The sequence below is a fragment of the Symsagittifera roscoffensis genome, chromosome 7 (genome assembly GCF_963678635.1).
Source record: "Symsagittifera roscoffensis chromosome 7, txSymRosc1.1, whole genome shotgun sequence".
Taxonomy (NCBI): domain Eukaryota; kingdom Metazoa; phylum Xenacoelomorpha; order Acoela; family Convolutidae; genus Symsagittifera; species Symsagittifera roscoffensis.
The window spans coordinates 16,434,963-16,451,084 of record NC_087068.1 but is presented as its reverse complement, the minus strand read 5'-3'; the positions used below and the strand labels follow the sequence as shown (position 1 = coordinate 16,451,084).

Below are 16,122 nucleotides of genomic sequence, written 5' to 3'. Positions count from 1 at the left end.
CGCAGATATTGCTTTATTGAGCTGCGGAAGCACATTAGGACAAAAAACTGTTTCGCAAAAGATCGCGATCGACAACAAAGGGTTAACAGAGACATTGAATTCGAAATTAACTGTTCTGCCTGCAACCAGCGTATCGGTGACGTGATCTAATTGATACCAATTGCAGTATAATGACCGACCTGCAAAAACAATTCTTCGATGTCGGCGGATGCTGTGTATATGTGCCCTTGGAAGCGCATTAAGAAAAGTAACAGGCTCTGCAGCGAATTGGGACCGACGAGAAGGGGTTAACAGAGACTTCAAAATCAGATTAACTCCCCTGCTCACCATAAGCGTATTGGTGACCTGGTTCCGTTTGCGACTGATTGCAGTTTAGTAATCTGTCCTGCAAAAACAATCCTGCTTTGGCAGAGAATACTGCGAGGTTGAGCTCTCGGAAGCGTATTAAGAGATATTTAACAGATTTTGAAGCAGATTGACAACAACAAAAAATGTTAACAGAGACTTTGAACTTGATGTTAACTCCTCTGCTCATCCAAAAGGTATTTGTGTCCTGGTCCAGTTTGATTCAGATGTCAATTTAGCTATGCGACCTGTAAAACAAATCTTCGATGTCGGCGGATCCTCCGTATTTATATTCTCGGAAGTGCATCAAGACAAAAAAGTGTTTCGCAAAAGATTGAGACCGACAAAAAGCGAGTTGCAAAGATGTTGAGTTTGCGATTATAACTTCTTCGCAGCACCGACGTATCGGTGACATGGTCCCATTTAAGGTCGATCGCAATTCATTAATTGTACCTAGATGAACATTCCTTTATGAGTTTGTTAGCACGTCATCGAAACTTCAGAGTGGATAGTTTGTTAAGCGATCCACACAAGCTTGAAATTGCTAGGAAAAACTGTTTCACTTAGCTCAGTCAGAGTCGTTTCCAAGCGACAGTAAATCTCTAAGTAGCGATCAGCCCGTCAGAAGTCTAGCTGAATAACTTCTTTCTCGCCATTTATTGGTTGGAAGGGTATCGTGTGTTCCACAGGCCGTTTCAGCCTGCTCACTGCCGTCGACTTCGAGTCCAAGCATCCAATTTTCTCGTCTTCCTTTTTCAAATGCATCACCATCAGTGAGTTGATCGTCTTCGGGCAGTTATACAAATTGAGTACGCTCTCTTGAGATTTCGTGGTGATCTCCGATGTAGAATTGGATGTATAAATCATTTCGTCTATGGACACAAATTCCTGCGTCATGAGGATTGACCTGTGCAATGCTTGATGCCGAACGCGCACTGTTATCTGCTCTGATAACGGAAATTATTTTGTAGGCTCGGCAAAGGACCATCTTTTGGGAATCTAGAACTGGAATTAGCCTGCTACGGCGCTACTCGTTCGTGAAGGAATAACTTGGAAGTTTATTCCAACCAATATTCCATATTTTTTACTCAGTTTTAGGCTTGAGATAACTAAAGACACGATCTTCCAAAGCACGTTTTGCACTGTAGAGCTATCGCTTAATGCTCCTCCGTTAAAACTGTAAGCTCAGACGCTAACGATTTCGGAACGCTGACGCCGAACCGTTATTTGTTGTTAAGAAAAGGCTGCGTTACCTGAGCTGTTACGATTTGATGAGATTTTGGTTACCGTAAGCGATACGCACGTGCTCATTCGTATGCAAAAGCAGTTTGGACCTGTTGGCTCAGAAAATATGTGCCAACATTGAATAAACGTAAAAAAATTGCACAATCCATCAGAAGTTGGCGATGTTGTGTTGATAATAGATGATGTCAGTCCCCGTGGTCATTACACATTGACCAGAATTATAATTTTGGATTTCAGCAAGGTTGACGTTGCGCGATCCGCTGTTGTACGAGTATCAATAGGCGTGGCCACCCGACCGACAGTAAAACTCGCAAACGTTATAGCAAACATTTAGGAAAGGAAGATGCTAGCGCTAGCTAACTCAAACTGTTCATGATTAGATTGGTTAAAATTTAGTCACTTCGTGTACAAATTTTGGGTCATTTTTCAGAAACAAAAAATTCTAAAACAAAAAAATCTTTTAACTATCGTTACTTAAACTTAAACTAGTTTAGGTCTAGTTTCAGTTTTTATTCAAATAGTTTTAGATGGTGAAAAGACTTTTCTTAGTTTTCTAAAGATTTTTGCTGAAAATTGAACCAAAAATTTGTACGAAATGAGTTGAATTCATAAATTGACCCAATTTTTCAACAACCGTTTATCCTTGTCGGGAATAGCCAGAAAGACACGTAAAACTTCAAAAAAGGGTGAAAATGGAATAGAGCCCGAATTTATTTTTCATACTTTCATTGTGAAATCACTTATTGATAACAACTCATAAACCAGCTAGGAAAATTGAAGGCATTTTTTCCTCCCCCCCCCCCCCCCCCCCCCCCCCACCTCACACCAACATGAACTTTATGTTCTAACGAGTAGTTTTACAAGGTTAATTATGAAGACCAAATATGTTAATGAGGACACCTAATGAGTCTGCATGTCAATTGTCATAACAATTGGACAAGGTGAACAGTAATTTAAAATATAAAAATTTGCAGGTGGGGGGAAAGGAAAAAGAGCAAAAGTGAAAATCAAAACTTGGGGAAAAATGAAGTGGCGTCTGATTTTGACTTGACGATAAGGAAGACATTTTTTGGGCTGCCTTAAGTATCACGTGCTCAATTGGTTACTTTCACTTGACTGACTCTTTGACACCTAACAAGTTGACTTCGAAAAATACTGAAAAAAACTGAACCTAGCTTCTACTTCAAAAAAGCGTAGTTCAATATATAAAAACAACTAACCGAAAAAAACTTCAAGAAACTTAAGGACTAATACATTTTCACAAAGCAGAAATGGGAGCATACCCGACTAAAGAATCGATTGCCTCCAACTTCTTTGCTGATGCGAAGGAGACTACGGGTGAGTCAGGGGCGGAAGGACAGCCCCCGTCGCCCTCTAGCGGCATCGAGGATTCAATGGATGCTGCTGACAGGTATACTTCATGTAACACGGGCTCTTATCCAATTTCAATGTTGTTTTACGTGCTATAACGGCTATATGCGTGATTTTACGATGTGAAGAATGACTACAAAATCGGTTCACACTAATTGTTAGTTTGTTTCACCCTGCCAAATTTCATGAGTTATGACCATGTTAAAATAGTTTATAAAATAAATGTGGGGAAATTCAAATGTGAGGGTAAAGATGGAAAAGAGGGTATAGTTTCAATCCCCATAACAACTCCACATCTATGGTTTCATTTACACGCAAAATTGCCAATTTTCTGATTCCATTCGATGTTTTATAAGCTGTAAAGCTGCAAAAAAGCGACTTCAAAGACGCTATAAAACTTTTTTTCTAAATCTAAATAGGTGATGCAAAACAGCCTCCTTTAAAGATAACCTTAATTCTAGCAATATCTTTAAAAAAAAATTTTACACCAAAAAGACTAGTGTACATTTTTTTTACCAGTATACACTTCACCAGTAGCAAGAAGAAAAATTTTAAATAAATGAACAAATCAACTTTAAAAAGCAAACATAACTTCATAAAATTAAGAACATAATTATTTATCGGATTTATGTGAACACATCATACAAAACATCTCAAGCCAATTGACTCTATTCATCAAACTTATGACAAAAAAAAATTGAATTTTAACCGCTAGAGTTAAAAAACTAGATCATAAATTCGAATAAAGTCAAGTAAATATAATTTTGAAACTTTAAATTTGAAACGAACAAATTATAACGACAATCTGAAACTATTTACTCTAAGAAAAATGAATAATCAAATTATATTTAAACATTTTTAAAAGTTGTTAAACCTAATCTTTTTTACGAGATTAAACTCAGAATTTTTTGTGACCTTTATCAAATTGGAACTCCGTATTTTTTTCTGGTGCTCAGAATAAGGTTTCGTGAAAATTTCATAGTTGGCTATCTTGCAAGATCTTGCAAGTTAACTTCATTCTTGCAAGATCTTGCAAGATAACCTCACTCTTGCAAGATCTTGTAAGATCTTGCAAGATAACCCTCATTTGCAATAATCTTGCAAGATCGACAACCCTTGCACGACAATCGAATAGGGTTTCAAATGTGGCCAATGGAAAAATTGGCCATATTCCTGTGAACCAGCGTTTTCCAGATCTTTCCTATAAAAACAAAAGAAATAAAAGAATTATTAGAAAAAAGTAATTGCGGTAGAAAAGTCAATAATGTGAACTTTTGGATTCTTTTTGCAATTTTTCCAATCCTTTCTTCTTTTCTCGAAAACAACCCTGCCAAACCTGACGCAAATTGTGAATACAAAAACTCTATGGTACCAACCTTCACTGCCTGAGCGGCTACGCCCTAGCATAAATTCGAATTTTTCATATTTTTTTATTCTTGTCGGAAAAAAACAGGTTTAATGAAAATGTTAGGGATTGGATTTTCTAATTTTTTTGAGTTGCTTCGAAAAAATGTTTTGTTTTTTTTTCAAACATTTTAGTTGTTCTCAAAAACGACTCCAAAAGTTTTCAACAAAGTGGTATCAATGCAAATACCGCCCACTCCCCTGTGTGCCTGCATAATTCAATTGTCTCTTTTTACTTTACTTCACTTTCCTTTGTCTTATTTTTTCACCTTAGTCTGTTTATACCTTCATTTTCTAGAGCCTTCAAAAAAGTGTGTGGGTGGAAATTTTGACCCATATTTTTAAAACTTTTAGTTTTCTCAAAATACACCCCCAAATTTAAGATTTTGTTTTCAATCGGAAAAGCACGTTATGGCAAGGTCCGCTGAATAAGCGTCTAAAAACATTTTTGGCTCTTTTTCCTCTTCCCCTACCTGCAAATTTTTATATTGGAAGTTACTGTTCACACTGTCCGATTGTCATGAAAACTGACAGGCAGACTAATTAGGCCATGACAAACATATTTAGTCTTCATAATTAACCTTGCAAAACCACTCGTCAGACCATAAAATTCAGGTTTGAGTGAAGTGGGGGGGGGAAGGAAAAGGAGCCCATTTTTTCAACAAAAAATTATTAATCTCGGAAAAGTTAATATTTTGATTTTTTGACTTTTTTCGATTTTTTTTTTGCATTTCTAACAGTTTCTTCTTTTACACCGTTGTTTGAAACTTTTGACTTACCTCGAAATCTGAGTTTTTCATTTCCATCAAAGTGAAGGGTTGTGAAAAATTAGGCTCTTTTCCTCACCCCATCTGCAAATTTTTACATGTAAGTTTGTTGACGACCCTATCCGATTGTTATGAAAATTGACTTAAAGACTAAAAGGGCCACGACAAACATATTTGGTCTTCATAAACAACCTCGAAAAACCACTCGTTAGACTGAAAAATTGAAGCTCGTATGAGGTGGGGAAAAGGAAAAAAAGAAAAGCAGAAAGAAAAGGAAAATTCCATGCATGAGCGGCTTGACCCAAAATTGTTTACATCAAAAAACAATGATCCTCGGAAGGTCAAAATGTAATTTTGGCTGTTTTTTTTTCACACTTTTGGCTCTTCTCAAAAACTACTCTCCCTAATCTAGGAAGTGGCTATGCCTGGCTTTTTTACGCAATTTATGTATTTGGTGATGTCAAGTTTCTGATTTTTTGATCGTTTTTTCAAATTTTGGCTCTTTTCCAGTTCCCCCTTTCAAAATACCGAGTTGTATGTTTGTTTTACGTTTCATTGCGGCTAAATGCTTGATGTTACGCTGTGACGTTTGAAGAACAAATCTATTCACAGTTGTCATAATGCAATGAAATTTGGCGTGGTGAACAAATTTCATTGCATTATGACAACGTTAAAAAAGTTTTCCAAAATTGAACTTGAAAGGGGGGAATTGCAAAAGAGCCCAAGTTTTTCGAGTTTTTTCGATACAAATTTCCCAAAATCTAAATTTAGGGTTCAATCGTCAAAAAAAAAACGTTAAATGGAGGTCACCTGTATAAGCGGCAACATCCAATTTTTCCGACAAAAACATACAGCCCTCAGAAAAGTTAATGATTTGATTTCCTGTCTTTTTTGTAAACTTTTGAGTTCTTTCGAAACAAAATAGTCTGATATCAAGGGTTTAATCAAGCCAACAGTCTGTGGGAAGACATTGTGCATAAACGGCTGCGCCCTAAAATGCATTAAAATGCATTAAAACGCGTCAGCGTGAACAAGTGAACAACTTTTCACAACCTTTCTTATATGCAAAAGGCCGTGTGAACAATTTTTGAACAGCTTTATTTTGAAACTTTACGAGGGGGGTGGGAAACTGGAAAAGAGCCGAAGGCTTTTCTCAAATACTACCCTGCCAAATTTGATATTAAAAAAAATGGGTGCTACGAAGTGAGTGAGCCGATAATCCTGGTGATTGTTTTCTTCTCGCACGCAATGTTAAGGTGCGGAAAAATAAATGCAATCAATCTGCTACAGTTCAGATAGGTTCAAGAGTCGCCCGCCCCACCGCTAAGCTCACTCCTTTAATCCGCTTTTTTGGGTGGATGTTGTGAAGCGAAAAGTAAACAAGAGTAACTATCGCTTACAATAAATTTGTCTGGTCCTGTTTTATTGCCTGAACTTGGTTAAGCTCAAGCGACTTTAAATTATTCTCATGGATTGATTTTTGGCTGCATTTTTACTGCACTGGTGTTAAATGATTGCTATTGAAGTGAGATAATGAGTTTTTTATGGTTTCGACACTTATTTATGAACGTAATTTTATAAAAGGAATGTTGCCGATCGACATTATTTGATGGTTTTTGTAGTATTAACCCTATTGTTGGGTTTCCGAAGATTTGCCACACAGGTTTGGTCAATTTGGGTCGATTGAATGCATGAATGCATGAATAATTTGGGTTGAGTCAGTTGAAACGGACAAAGCTTGAGTTGGGCACAGACGAACACCAATTTCTCCAGGTGATACCGTCAAAGTATAACTAGTTTCGAAAGTTGGTAGCTTGAGTTGCACACAGTTAGCTTGTGTTGAACACAGGCAAACACGTTTTTTTTGGTCGAGTCCATTTTAACATAGCAAGTTCGAGTGAAACACAATTGGTCTCATTTTTCTCCATTCTAGACAGTCGAAACATTAAAAGTTTTGGATCGAGTCGTTTTAAACATAAGTCGAACACCTCAAACATCAGTCGAGCGCCCAGCGGTTCAAATTGGAATATTTCTGGTCAAATTAACTGGAATTATCTACGTTTGATTGCCAGTTTTTCAACCTAAAATCACTGTCTCGGTCCGGTGATGTCAGTCGCCAAAAATAGTTTGTTTTGCGAGCTAGATAGAAAATCTCAGCAAATTATACTTTTTCAATCATTAAGACTGTTTTTACCAGGAAGACGCCAACCCTGTGGAAGTCTATGACTACAATGGCTAAGACAGGGTGGACCAACCTTACCAACGACAACTCCCCCCAAGAGCTGGAGAATGCAGACCCATACGAACTGAACAGAGACGTGTTCGACAACAACATGGAAAAACTGAGAAATGTATGGACGAACGACAGGTGAGACCTCCACGTGACTAAACTTTATTGAGAAAACAATTGATACTTATTCTACAACTAAACAGCTCCTTATCTTGATTACAATAAATGGAGAGGAGCTTTTCATTTGTGGTTTTTTTCTTCTACTTCCTCGAAAATCAATTTCAGGTATTGCGTCTTGTGATGCATCATAAAAGAGCCCTTCCAGTCAATCTTTCCGTGATTTGGTATTTTTTAATTAGCTTCAAATAGTTTTGGTCAGCTTTGAGAAAAACGACTGATTTTTTTCGCCCAATTAAAAGCGAGTGATTCAGCGAATCCGTTGTTCCCAAATTTTAACAACTCAGCTCGAATAAACTTTTTTGCACAAAAATAGTCAGACGCTCTATATATTATATTTTTACTGAGACATTCCGCTTCAATTTCATTGCGTTTCTGCCAGCTTTAACCCTAACCTCGGCTCTATAATTCAGAAAAAAATGATTCTGATTCTGATAATATAATACTATAATGCCGAAACTGATATCAAGGGTTTAATCGAGGCACCAGGTTGTGGGAAGCTCCCTGTATAAGCGGCTACGCTTCAAAAATTGTCAGAAACTTGAAACGTTGTGAAGCCATATTATTGAATATTTGAAATTATTCATTTCATCCCGAATCAGTACAACAAGTTAATAACATGTCAAACAGGTACCTCCAGCTGCAGCTAGGAGTTAGAGGCCTAGTTTTACTTAGTTAGAGGCCCCTAGTTAAATAATTTTGTTAGTTGCAGGGACAAGTTAAACAACAGCCTCAAGATCCACGATGTGCATGGCCTCTCCCCACTGCATCTGGCGTTCCGCATGGGCAGACTGGAGTACTTGAAGTTGTTTCTGGACAAGGCCGACCCCCAGTTCTTCCACATATCCACCAAGGCCCCTCCCCCTTTGAGGTGGACAGTGTTGGATGAGGCTGTAGTGCTGGGCAACAGGTACTTACGAACAGATGAACAGAAAACTAACAAAGAACGGATAAACCCCACCTAAACTAAGACTTATTGACATGGTTCGATTGCTATGAAATTGGCATGCTGACTAATTAGACTATTCTAATTTCCACAGAAAAGATCAGGTCAGGTGTGGTCTTTCTGCATTACCTTTCAAAACTGTTAACTCCACTACAAAAATGATGCTTATGTTTGGAGGAAGGGTGGGAGCCTATCAAACTATTAGCAAAAAATGTAGCAAAATATGAACTTTTTGGCATGTACTTTATTTAAGAAACGTAGTTTAGTTTACAAAAAAAAACATCTTGGATTCTAAAAATAAGTCAAGCCATCAGCAGACAAATCTATCGGTCTCTGAAAAGTCTGAAATGACTGATTGTAGCAGGTCGAGACGGTCTGAAAAAGTTCAGTCGCAATAGTCTCATCACAAAACCATAACCTTGGGAAGTTTGGTACCAAAATAATGATAGTTTGTTTTTTCTTTTTTTTATAGCCACCAAGGCTATATTATCAAAAATGACCATCAGCGGTATATTTTTATATATGGTTTAACAAAAAAGAGGAACCGTGTATTTATCACAGGGAATTCATCAAAGCTGTACTGAAGCTTCGAACCAAACACTCTTCGCAAGTTGCCGATGACAAGTGTCCGTTTGCAGAGAAGGTTCTGGACGGAACTAACGACGCTTACTTCCAGGTATCACAGTTCAAGATAGTGTTTTAATTGCAGGCCATGCTAAAATCTAAAAAGTAACAGTTATCCGGAACCGAAGATTTTTAAAAAAAATTATTTTGAGTGTTAAAATTGGTTAGCTTACCAGTTTTTTAACCAAATTTGACTCTTTTTCGTCGGTGAGATCCATAAAATATCGCATCGTTGTTTCAGATCAAGTGGCGAGTCAAGTCGTGGATTCCACTGGTGTCTCGGTTTCTGCCGAACGACACAGTCACTGTGTTCAAGAAAGGGTCTTCTATTCGACTGGATACTGGGTTGAGCTTGGGCCAAAAAATTGTGAAACTAAAAGGGAGCGATGCGTTTTCTTTTCTACAGTAATTTAAAAATCTATAGAAAACTTCGTAACGAACACAAACACTAAAGAGTAACAAGCTGTTAAGTTCTTTTTCTGAAAGAATTGTTACTTTCATTATAGCTTTCAGATGATATTAAAAAATCCCGGGTCAAAAAATAGATAGTTAAAAGTCGAAGTTTGCCGAGAAAAAAAGCACTCGTGCTCACATATTCCGTCACGAAAGTCGGAACAAAACATAAACAAAAGAAAAGGACATCTAATTTATATCTAATGAATCAGCACCGACTGAGAAACGCTCAACTCTTTTCCATCCTTTTTTTAGAGAATTAAATTTATGCTGTAATCAGTGATTTTACAATGCTATGAATGAGGACCACTTATGCTTAGAATATAGTAATCAGTTCACATGTAAGACTCCGTTACAATCAGGCAAAGCTACAGAATTCTTCTTGTAGATTTTTATTTGAGGGAAAGAGGTGAGAGAAAATAGCAAGCAAGGAGAAAAACTCCTTTTGTTGTTCATCGACTCCCTTGGATTACCAATTAAAACATTTTTTACCATTCTATAATTTACCATATGAAATCTACCATTTTATAACCTAACATTTCGAGTTTATAATCTAAAAGATTCACCATTTTATAATCTAACTCCCACAAGAATCTATTCGAGTTTATAATCTAAAAGATGTATCTCATCACTCCGTATACAAAACTACAGGCCACACAACGATTCTCTACAACACGGAAAAGTATGGCAAAAACTGCATATTAGTGATCGACCGAGTTCGCAATCTGTACAAGAAAGAACACTTCGACAAAGAGCCAACTGACGAAATGCTGGAGGAGAAGATTACTGACTTGTTGAGCAAACCAGTTGAGAATATTAGTTTGTGTTCCAAGGAGGTTAAATTCGCAGCTGAGACAAAGAGGGGAAAACTAAAGTTCGAACAGGTAAACTGTGTAAAATTTGCTTTCCATTTTTTTCACCTCGCAAAATCAAATACAAAAACTAAAGGTTGATTTGAGGTGGAGGTATAAACAAAATTAAATCCCTTTCCGTCGTGTTCCTTTGATGCATCATAATGTCCACTAAAGTTTCTCAATAGCTAGAAAACCGGTTTGATATGATTGCTTTTTAGGCGAATGAAATTGAAGAGTGAAGTGTCACACTTGGTATTGATTTATTTAAAGCCTATAGTAGTTTGTGATAGTTTATTGTTTTGAGCCTCGAAGACAAGCATGGGGGAACCGAGGGTTTTATAGACAAGATTCAAACTTTTCAAAAACTTCCTGCCGATTTCAATTTCAAGGGTTTAATAAAAGGGACAGAGTGTAAGCATTTTTTCACCAGTGGCTTCATTGTGGACCGTTGTGGGCGAAAGAAAGTACAATTTTTAATAGTTTGCTTGTACCCGATCTAAAAACAACGGTTGACTCAAGTTTCTGGAAACCTCCCAGGCAATTTTTCTGGACCTACTAGTTGTTGAAAAACGTTATGGACTTGAAAAATATCGAATGTTTGGCTTTCGAAAATTTCTCTTCAAATTTTGGGGTTGAATGTCCAACCGAAAAACGGGTTATATGGACCTTCCTTGAATAAACCGCTGCTCTCAAATTTTTGTAACTAAGCCGCTGTGGTCTTGGTATAATTCCTCATTTTTTGAAGTTTTCACTCATCTCAGAAACTACCCCAGAAACTACCCCAATCGAAGTTTTTCAAACTCTTCAATTGAAATAACCAGTTGGCGAGTTTCCCCTTAATAAAACGCTTCATAATATTTTGGTTGGAAAACTGTTATTGTTCCGACTTTCGTAACGAAAGTAACGGACTATTTGTGCTCGAGTGGTTTTTTTTTCTTCAGACAAATTGCGACTTTTTAACTAGCAATTTCTGACGGAATTTTTTTATAACATTCGAAAGCTATTGTTGTCCTGAGCTCAAATTTGAAAAGATATTTTTACCTGTGATCATTTTTTGTATAGTTAAGGTGGTTTGAAGATTGCCATTTTGACCAATTCGGGACAATTAACGCGCTACATATTTCGCGCTATTAACACGTCAGCGGAGATTTAACCCCTCCTAAAAATCGATTGAAAAAAGCTTTTTGCCATAATAAGTTTGTTACTAGGAACGAAATCTATCACTTTGTACTTTATATGGCGTGTGGGAGGATGATTTTTTGTGTTATTACTACTCAATATACCTTAAAAGGCAGTCGGAACATCTAGGGCTTCGCCCTGATACGATCAGTTTTGTTATTTTTTTCAAAGTTCAATTTTGATGTTTTGGCTATTCTGTGATACTTGCATTTTTATTAAAATTTACCCCCTCACATATGGGATTACACGTTTAATCAAAGGAAAGAGGCACGAGGAGTGTCCACGAATAAGCCGTGCTAATCCCATTCTTGACACTGAAGCCGCTTTGAACTTGAGGAAAAAATAATTGTTGAATTTTTTTACTCGTAATTTTCATAGAAAAATTAAAGCTGAGGTTGAGTGTTCATGTTCAGTCTGAAGAGCAGACTGTGAGATTCTTCCTTGCATAGTTTAAAACTGTATATTTGGTATTGAATACACTATGGACTTAAAAAGGCCAAGAAAAACTCTCTGTGAGTATTGTTGCACGTTTGTTGAAGCAAAAATATATGTAAGAATCAAGAAAGAGCGTTAGGGTGCAAACCTGCAATAAAATTATAAAAAATTTTGGCGTAAGCTTTCAAGTTTTTTCCTTATTGTTTTTAAAAGCTAAGTACGCGAGACAATGTATGCGAGCGGAGACATTAGAAATAGGTTAATGGGCTAATTCAGGTCCCAATGTTTTACTAAGGCATATATTAGTGCGTGGAAAAATGTATGAGAAAATATCTTTTTAAAACAAGAATAGCCGGTTGCTGTCCAAAAACCACAGATTGTTCTGACCATATTCTTGAAAAAAAAAACTATTCATTTTTTTTCAATTGAATGTCGACTTTTTTGTGCGGGTTTTGATAGAAGATTGAAGGAAAGCCTAAAATTTAAACATATTCGACATTCCTTGTAGAATTGGCAAGATGAACAACAGGTTTAGTCAAAAACTGACAAGAAAAAAATATTAATAAATTTTTTAAAAAGTTTTGACAGATTTTTTTTTGAATTTTTTGAATCTCAAAATGGCGCTGAAAAACTTCAAAAATATTTTTATTTAGAACAAATTTAATTTTTCATGGGTTGAATTGCCTTATCCTTTTTCTTTTAAAAAACGAATTATACGCCTGCTTGCTCGCTTTATTCGCTCGAAATTAGTTTAAAAAATTAAAAATTTCAAACCAAAATTTTTCTACACTGAAAAACAATTGGCTTGTTAAAAGTGCACTCTTTCTTAAAAGTGAGTGAGTGGAATGAGACATTGAAGGCCATTAAAGGGTCACTGCTTGATTTTTGGCTAGCACTGCTTACAATTGCGCCACTTTCTGAAACCTACTAAAAATCGCGCGTTTTTTCGGCGCACGTTCTCCCCTCAAAATTAGTTTACATGGGCGTCTATGCACCTTTAGAACAATTTTACGGCCGGTCTGCCAAAAAGCATAGGAGTGCCAACGGATGGACCCTTTGGGTGGTCAGGGAGTCAAATCCCTGAGGGATGGGAAGAGGCTCCCCCTAAATCCTCTACTGTGTTAATCAATACATTAGATGGCCCTTGCGGTTTTAATTCATATACTATCAATATTATTATGATTGTATGTTTTTCCAGATAGGCCAGTACGATACTTTAATGTACAAATGGGCAGGGGTGAAGTTGACAGTACACAAGAGACATGAACACTTGGACCCTGAGTTGGTCAAAGAACTCAAGGACAAATCGAAAAAGAGCTCAGGCCAGTGAATTAATTGAATTCGAAACAAGAAAAAAAGTTGAAATCGTTAACAAAAGATGAAAAGTTTTGTTGGATTTTGAGGCGAGTGAAACTTAATGATGCAAAATATAAGTGACAGTATAACACTAGAAGCAGTAGCATTTAGGAGGGGTGACATCCATGAGGTACCAAAAATGCTGATATAATAGCGCTCAAATATCTATCCGAAAAAAAAATCTAATTGAAAATATCAAATGTTTGTTTTGTGATTTTTTAAAATATACTTATAAAAGTAAAAGAGCCGAAGAAAATAACTAATTAACTGGTTCAAATTAGGATTCACGTCGGCTGAGAAGAATCTGCAACCCCCCAAAGAGGCGACTGGTTCTTTCGAACAGTACATGGCCAGAAAGTGCTATGTCGGACGAACTATGAAGGTCACACAAGTTCAAGCTATTATATTAGACATTTTTTATCTTTTTTATATGAACTGTTTTAACATCCGACCGCCAGATATTTAGAAAGTATTCAAGCCAGTAAAAAAGTTAGTATTTTGTTAATCTTGAATTTTGAAAAAGCAAAAAATTAGAGCATGTTTTTGTTTAACTAACATTTAACTAACGATCTGACCAGAAGCTATACTGTATAACATCGACAGGTTGGGGAGATTATCAAATCTACGTTTTTTGACGTTTTTAAAGACTAGGGTTAAAATTATGAGCGCCCAAAGTTGAATTTTGGAATTAAATTTATTCGTTTCAACTATAAAAATGAACAGTTTTCGGTTAACGGTCATTGTTGGTTCAAATTTTGGTGTCTTATTGACCTTGAACTCGATTTGACCTCCATCAGGTCATAACATGGGAGAAACAACTGAAAGGATCTTTAGCTATGACTGATACCTTCCCAGTGTCAGCCGAGAGTCTCGTCAACTTCCTCAAAGTGGACTCGGAGGAAATGCGCAAACTGCTCAAAGACATGGCCGAATATTTCACTCGGGCAGTTCCGTTTCCGCCAGGGTTCCCAGTGTACCTGGAACTACCGGTGATTCCGACAACCAAGTTTTACATCAAGATGGATAATTTCCTATGGGGGCTGCCCAAAGAAGTCGAGGAAGATCCGGACTTTTTCAAAATACCCGAGGGCTGTGAACTTGTTGAAGAACTGTGAAAAAGAAAAAATTTTGTTCATTGAGATTTGTTTACCGAAAATGCCATTGAATTTTTTGATGTTCTAACTAAGCTAGTAAGAAGTAACCGAAAATAAGTTTTTACTTAATCACAAACTGCAGTATCAAGGCATTAGATTGTTTAGTTCTAGGATCCTTAAAATGATGTAGGACTGTCGGTCATAGTCGGTCAAGGATATGGCTACCGGCACTCAGTAAAAAAAGAAATTAACCGATTAGATTTCAATTGTTATTTTATTTTTATCAAAATTATAATTAAATATCAGCGCCAAATTTAGATGTTTAAACAGTTTATAATCTAATATGATGATAACATTTTTAGCGACATTATGATAAAGTACAATCAATTATAAGTGATAATAACTTTTCCGAAAATCTCTTGAAACCGTTTTCTGTCAAAATGTTATCACGCAAGAAAAATCAATTACAAGGGATTATGCTTTACCTATTCTGTCGAAAACAAAATCTGTAGAATGAGATGTTTTGTCACACTTTGGCTCAACTGAACACAAAGTCTTACCACGTAACCAAAGTTTCACGGAGATCCCTTCATATTATTTGAAAGGTTCTCGCGGTAGGTGAAAAACAATTCTTCCAAATAAATCAAGAAGCTGAAGCAAAATGCTGATAATTTGGTGGTTAAAAAATTTTAAATTGTGCATCATGAAACCACACTAATCGAGAAGAAGCAAGGTCACAAATTTGAAAGAAGGTCACAAATTTGATTTGATTTGAACACTGCTAAAACAGTTTTCTCATTTTTCACATAAGCCAACGTCTGCAAAAGGCATAAAATATAAGCGCCTCTTTTACCACTTGTTCACGTTGACAGGTTTTAAGGCAGTTTAAATTGAGAAAAGTCAATTTAATTTGATTTCCATATATTGAAGTTCAGAAAAAATCAAAGGGGTGACTGGAAAAGAGCCATATAAGCAATTCAGATAGAAGGTCGAAAACAAAATGGGCAAACAAAAGGCAATAAAATAGATTATAATAGATTCGTTGAGCAAACTTCATGATTTAGAAAAAGGGATACAAAATAACCGTTCATAATCAATTATAATTGATTATAAGTTTTTCAAAAAAAATATGTATTGAAAAGCGATTACATCGACTAACTTTTTTTTCAGTTGTTTATATTCTGATTTCAAAATATGAGATTTATTTCATTAAAATTGATTTTTTTTCTCAGTTTTATTAAGACTGAAACTAAAATTATAATACCATCGATTATTAACGCTTGATAAGGATGAGGGTATTTTGTAAGAATTTGCAAGCGGTGTTGCTACCCGGGTCGAGGTCGGAGGTCGTGGTTTTATGTTCAGACTTAAAAAGGCTGAATCGATCAGCGCGTGGGGACCAAAAAATCATAGTCGCTAGGCAGGTCAAAGTCTGCAAAGTCTAAAAATAAGTTTGCAGAGTCTGACCATAAGTCTGCAAAGTCTGAAGATAAGTCTGCAAAGCCTGAACATAAATCTGCAAAGTCTGAACATAAGTTTGCAAAGTCTGAACATAAGTCTGCAAAGTCTGAACATAAGCCTGCAAAGTCTGAACATATGTCTGAAAATGTGAACATTGCAATTATTTTTTTGACCGAGACGG

At 36.4% G+C, this 16,122-nt stretch overlaps 2 protein-coding genes across 2 annotated transcripts; both read left to right on the top strand.

The window, feature by feature from the left end:
* The first annotated feature begins 2,861 nt into the window (after positions 1–2,861).
* LOC134851917 (ankyrin repeat domain-containing protein 13C-like) lies at positions 2,862–9,518 on the top strand. Its single transcript, XM_063868193.1, has 5 exons — positions 2,862–3,001; positions 7,330–7,500; positions 8,252–8,449; positions 9,047–9,161; positions 9,351–9,518. Exons 1-5 carry the CDS (start codon positions 2,862–2,864, stop codon positions 9,516–9,518), a joined length of 792 nt encoding a protein of 263 aa, XP_063724263.1.
* Positions 9,519–13,450: 3,932 nt separating this feature from the next.
* LOC134851916 (ankyrin repeat domain-containing protein 13C-like) lies at positions 13,451–14,501 on the top strand. The gene is made up of 3 exons (XM_063868192.1): positions 13,451–13,469; positions 13,668–13,768; positions 14,184–14,501. Exons 1-3 carry the CDS (start codon positions 13,451–13,453, stop codon positions 14,499–14,501), a joined length of 438 nt encoding a protein of 145 aa, XP_063724262.1.
* Positions 14,502–16,122: the final 1,621 nt, after the last annotated feature.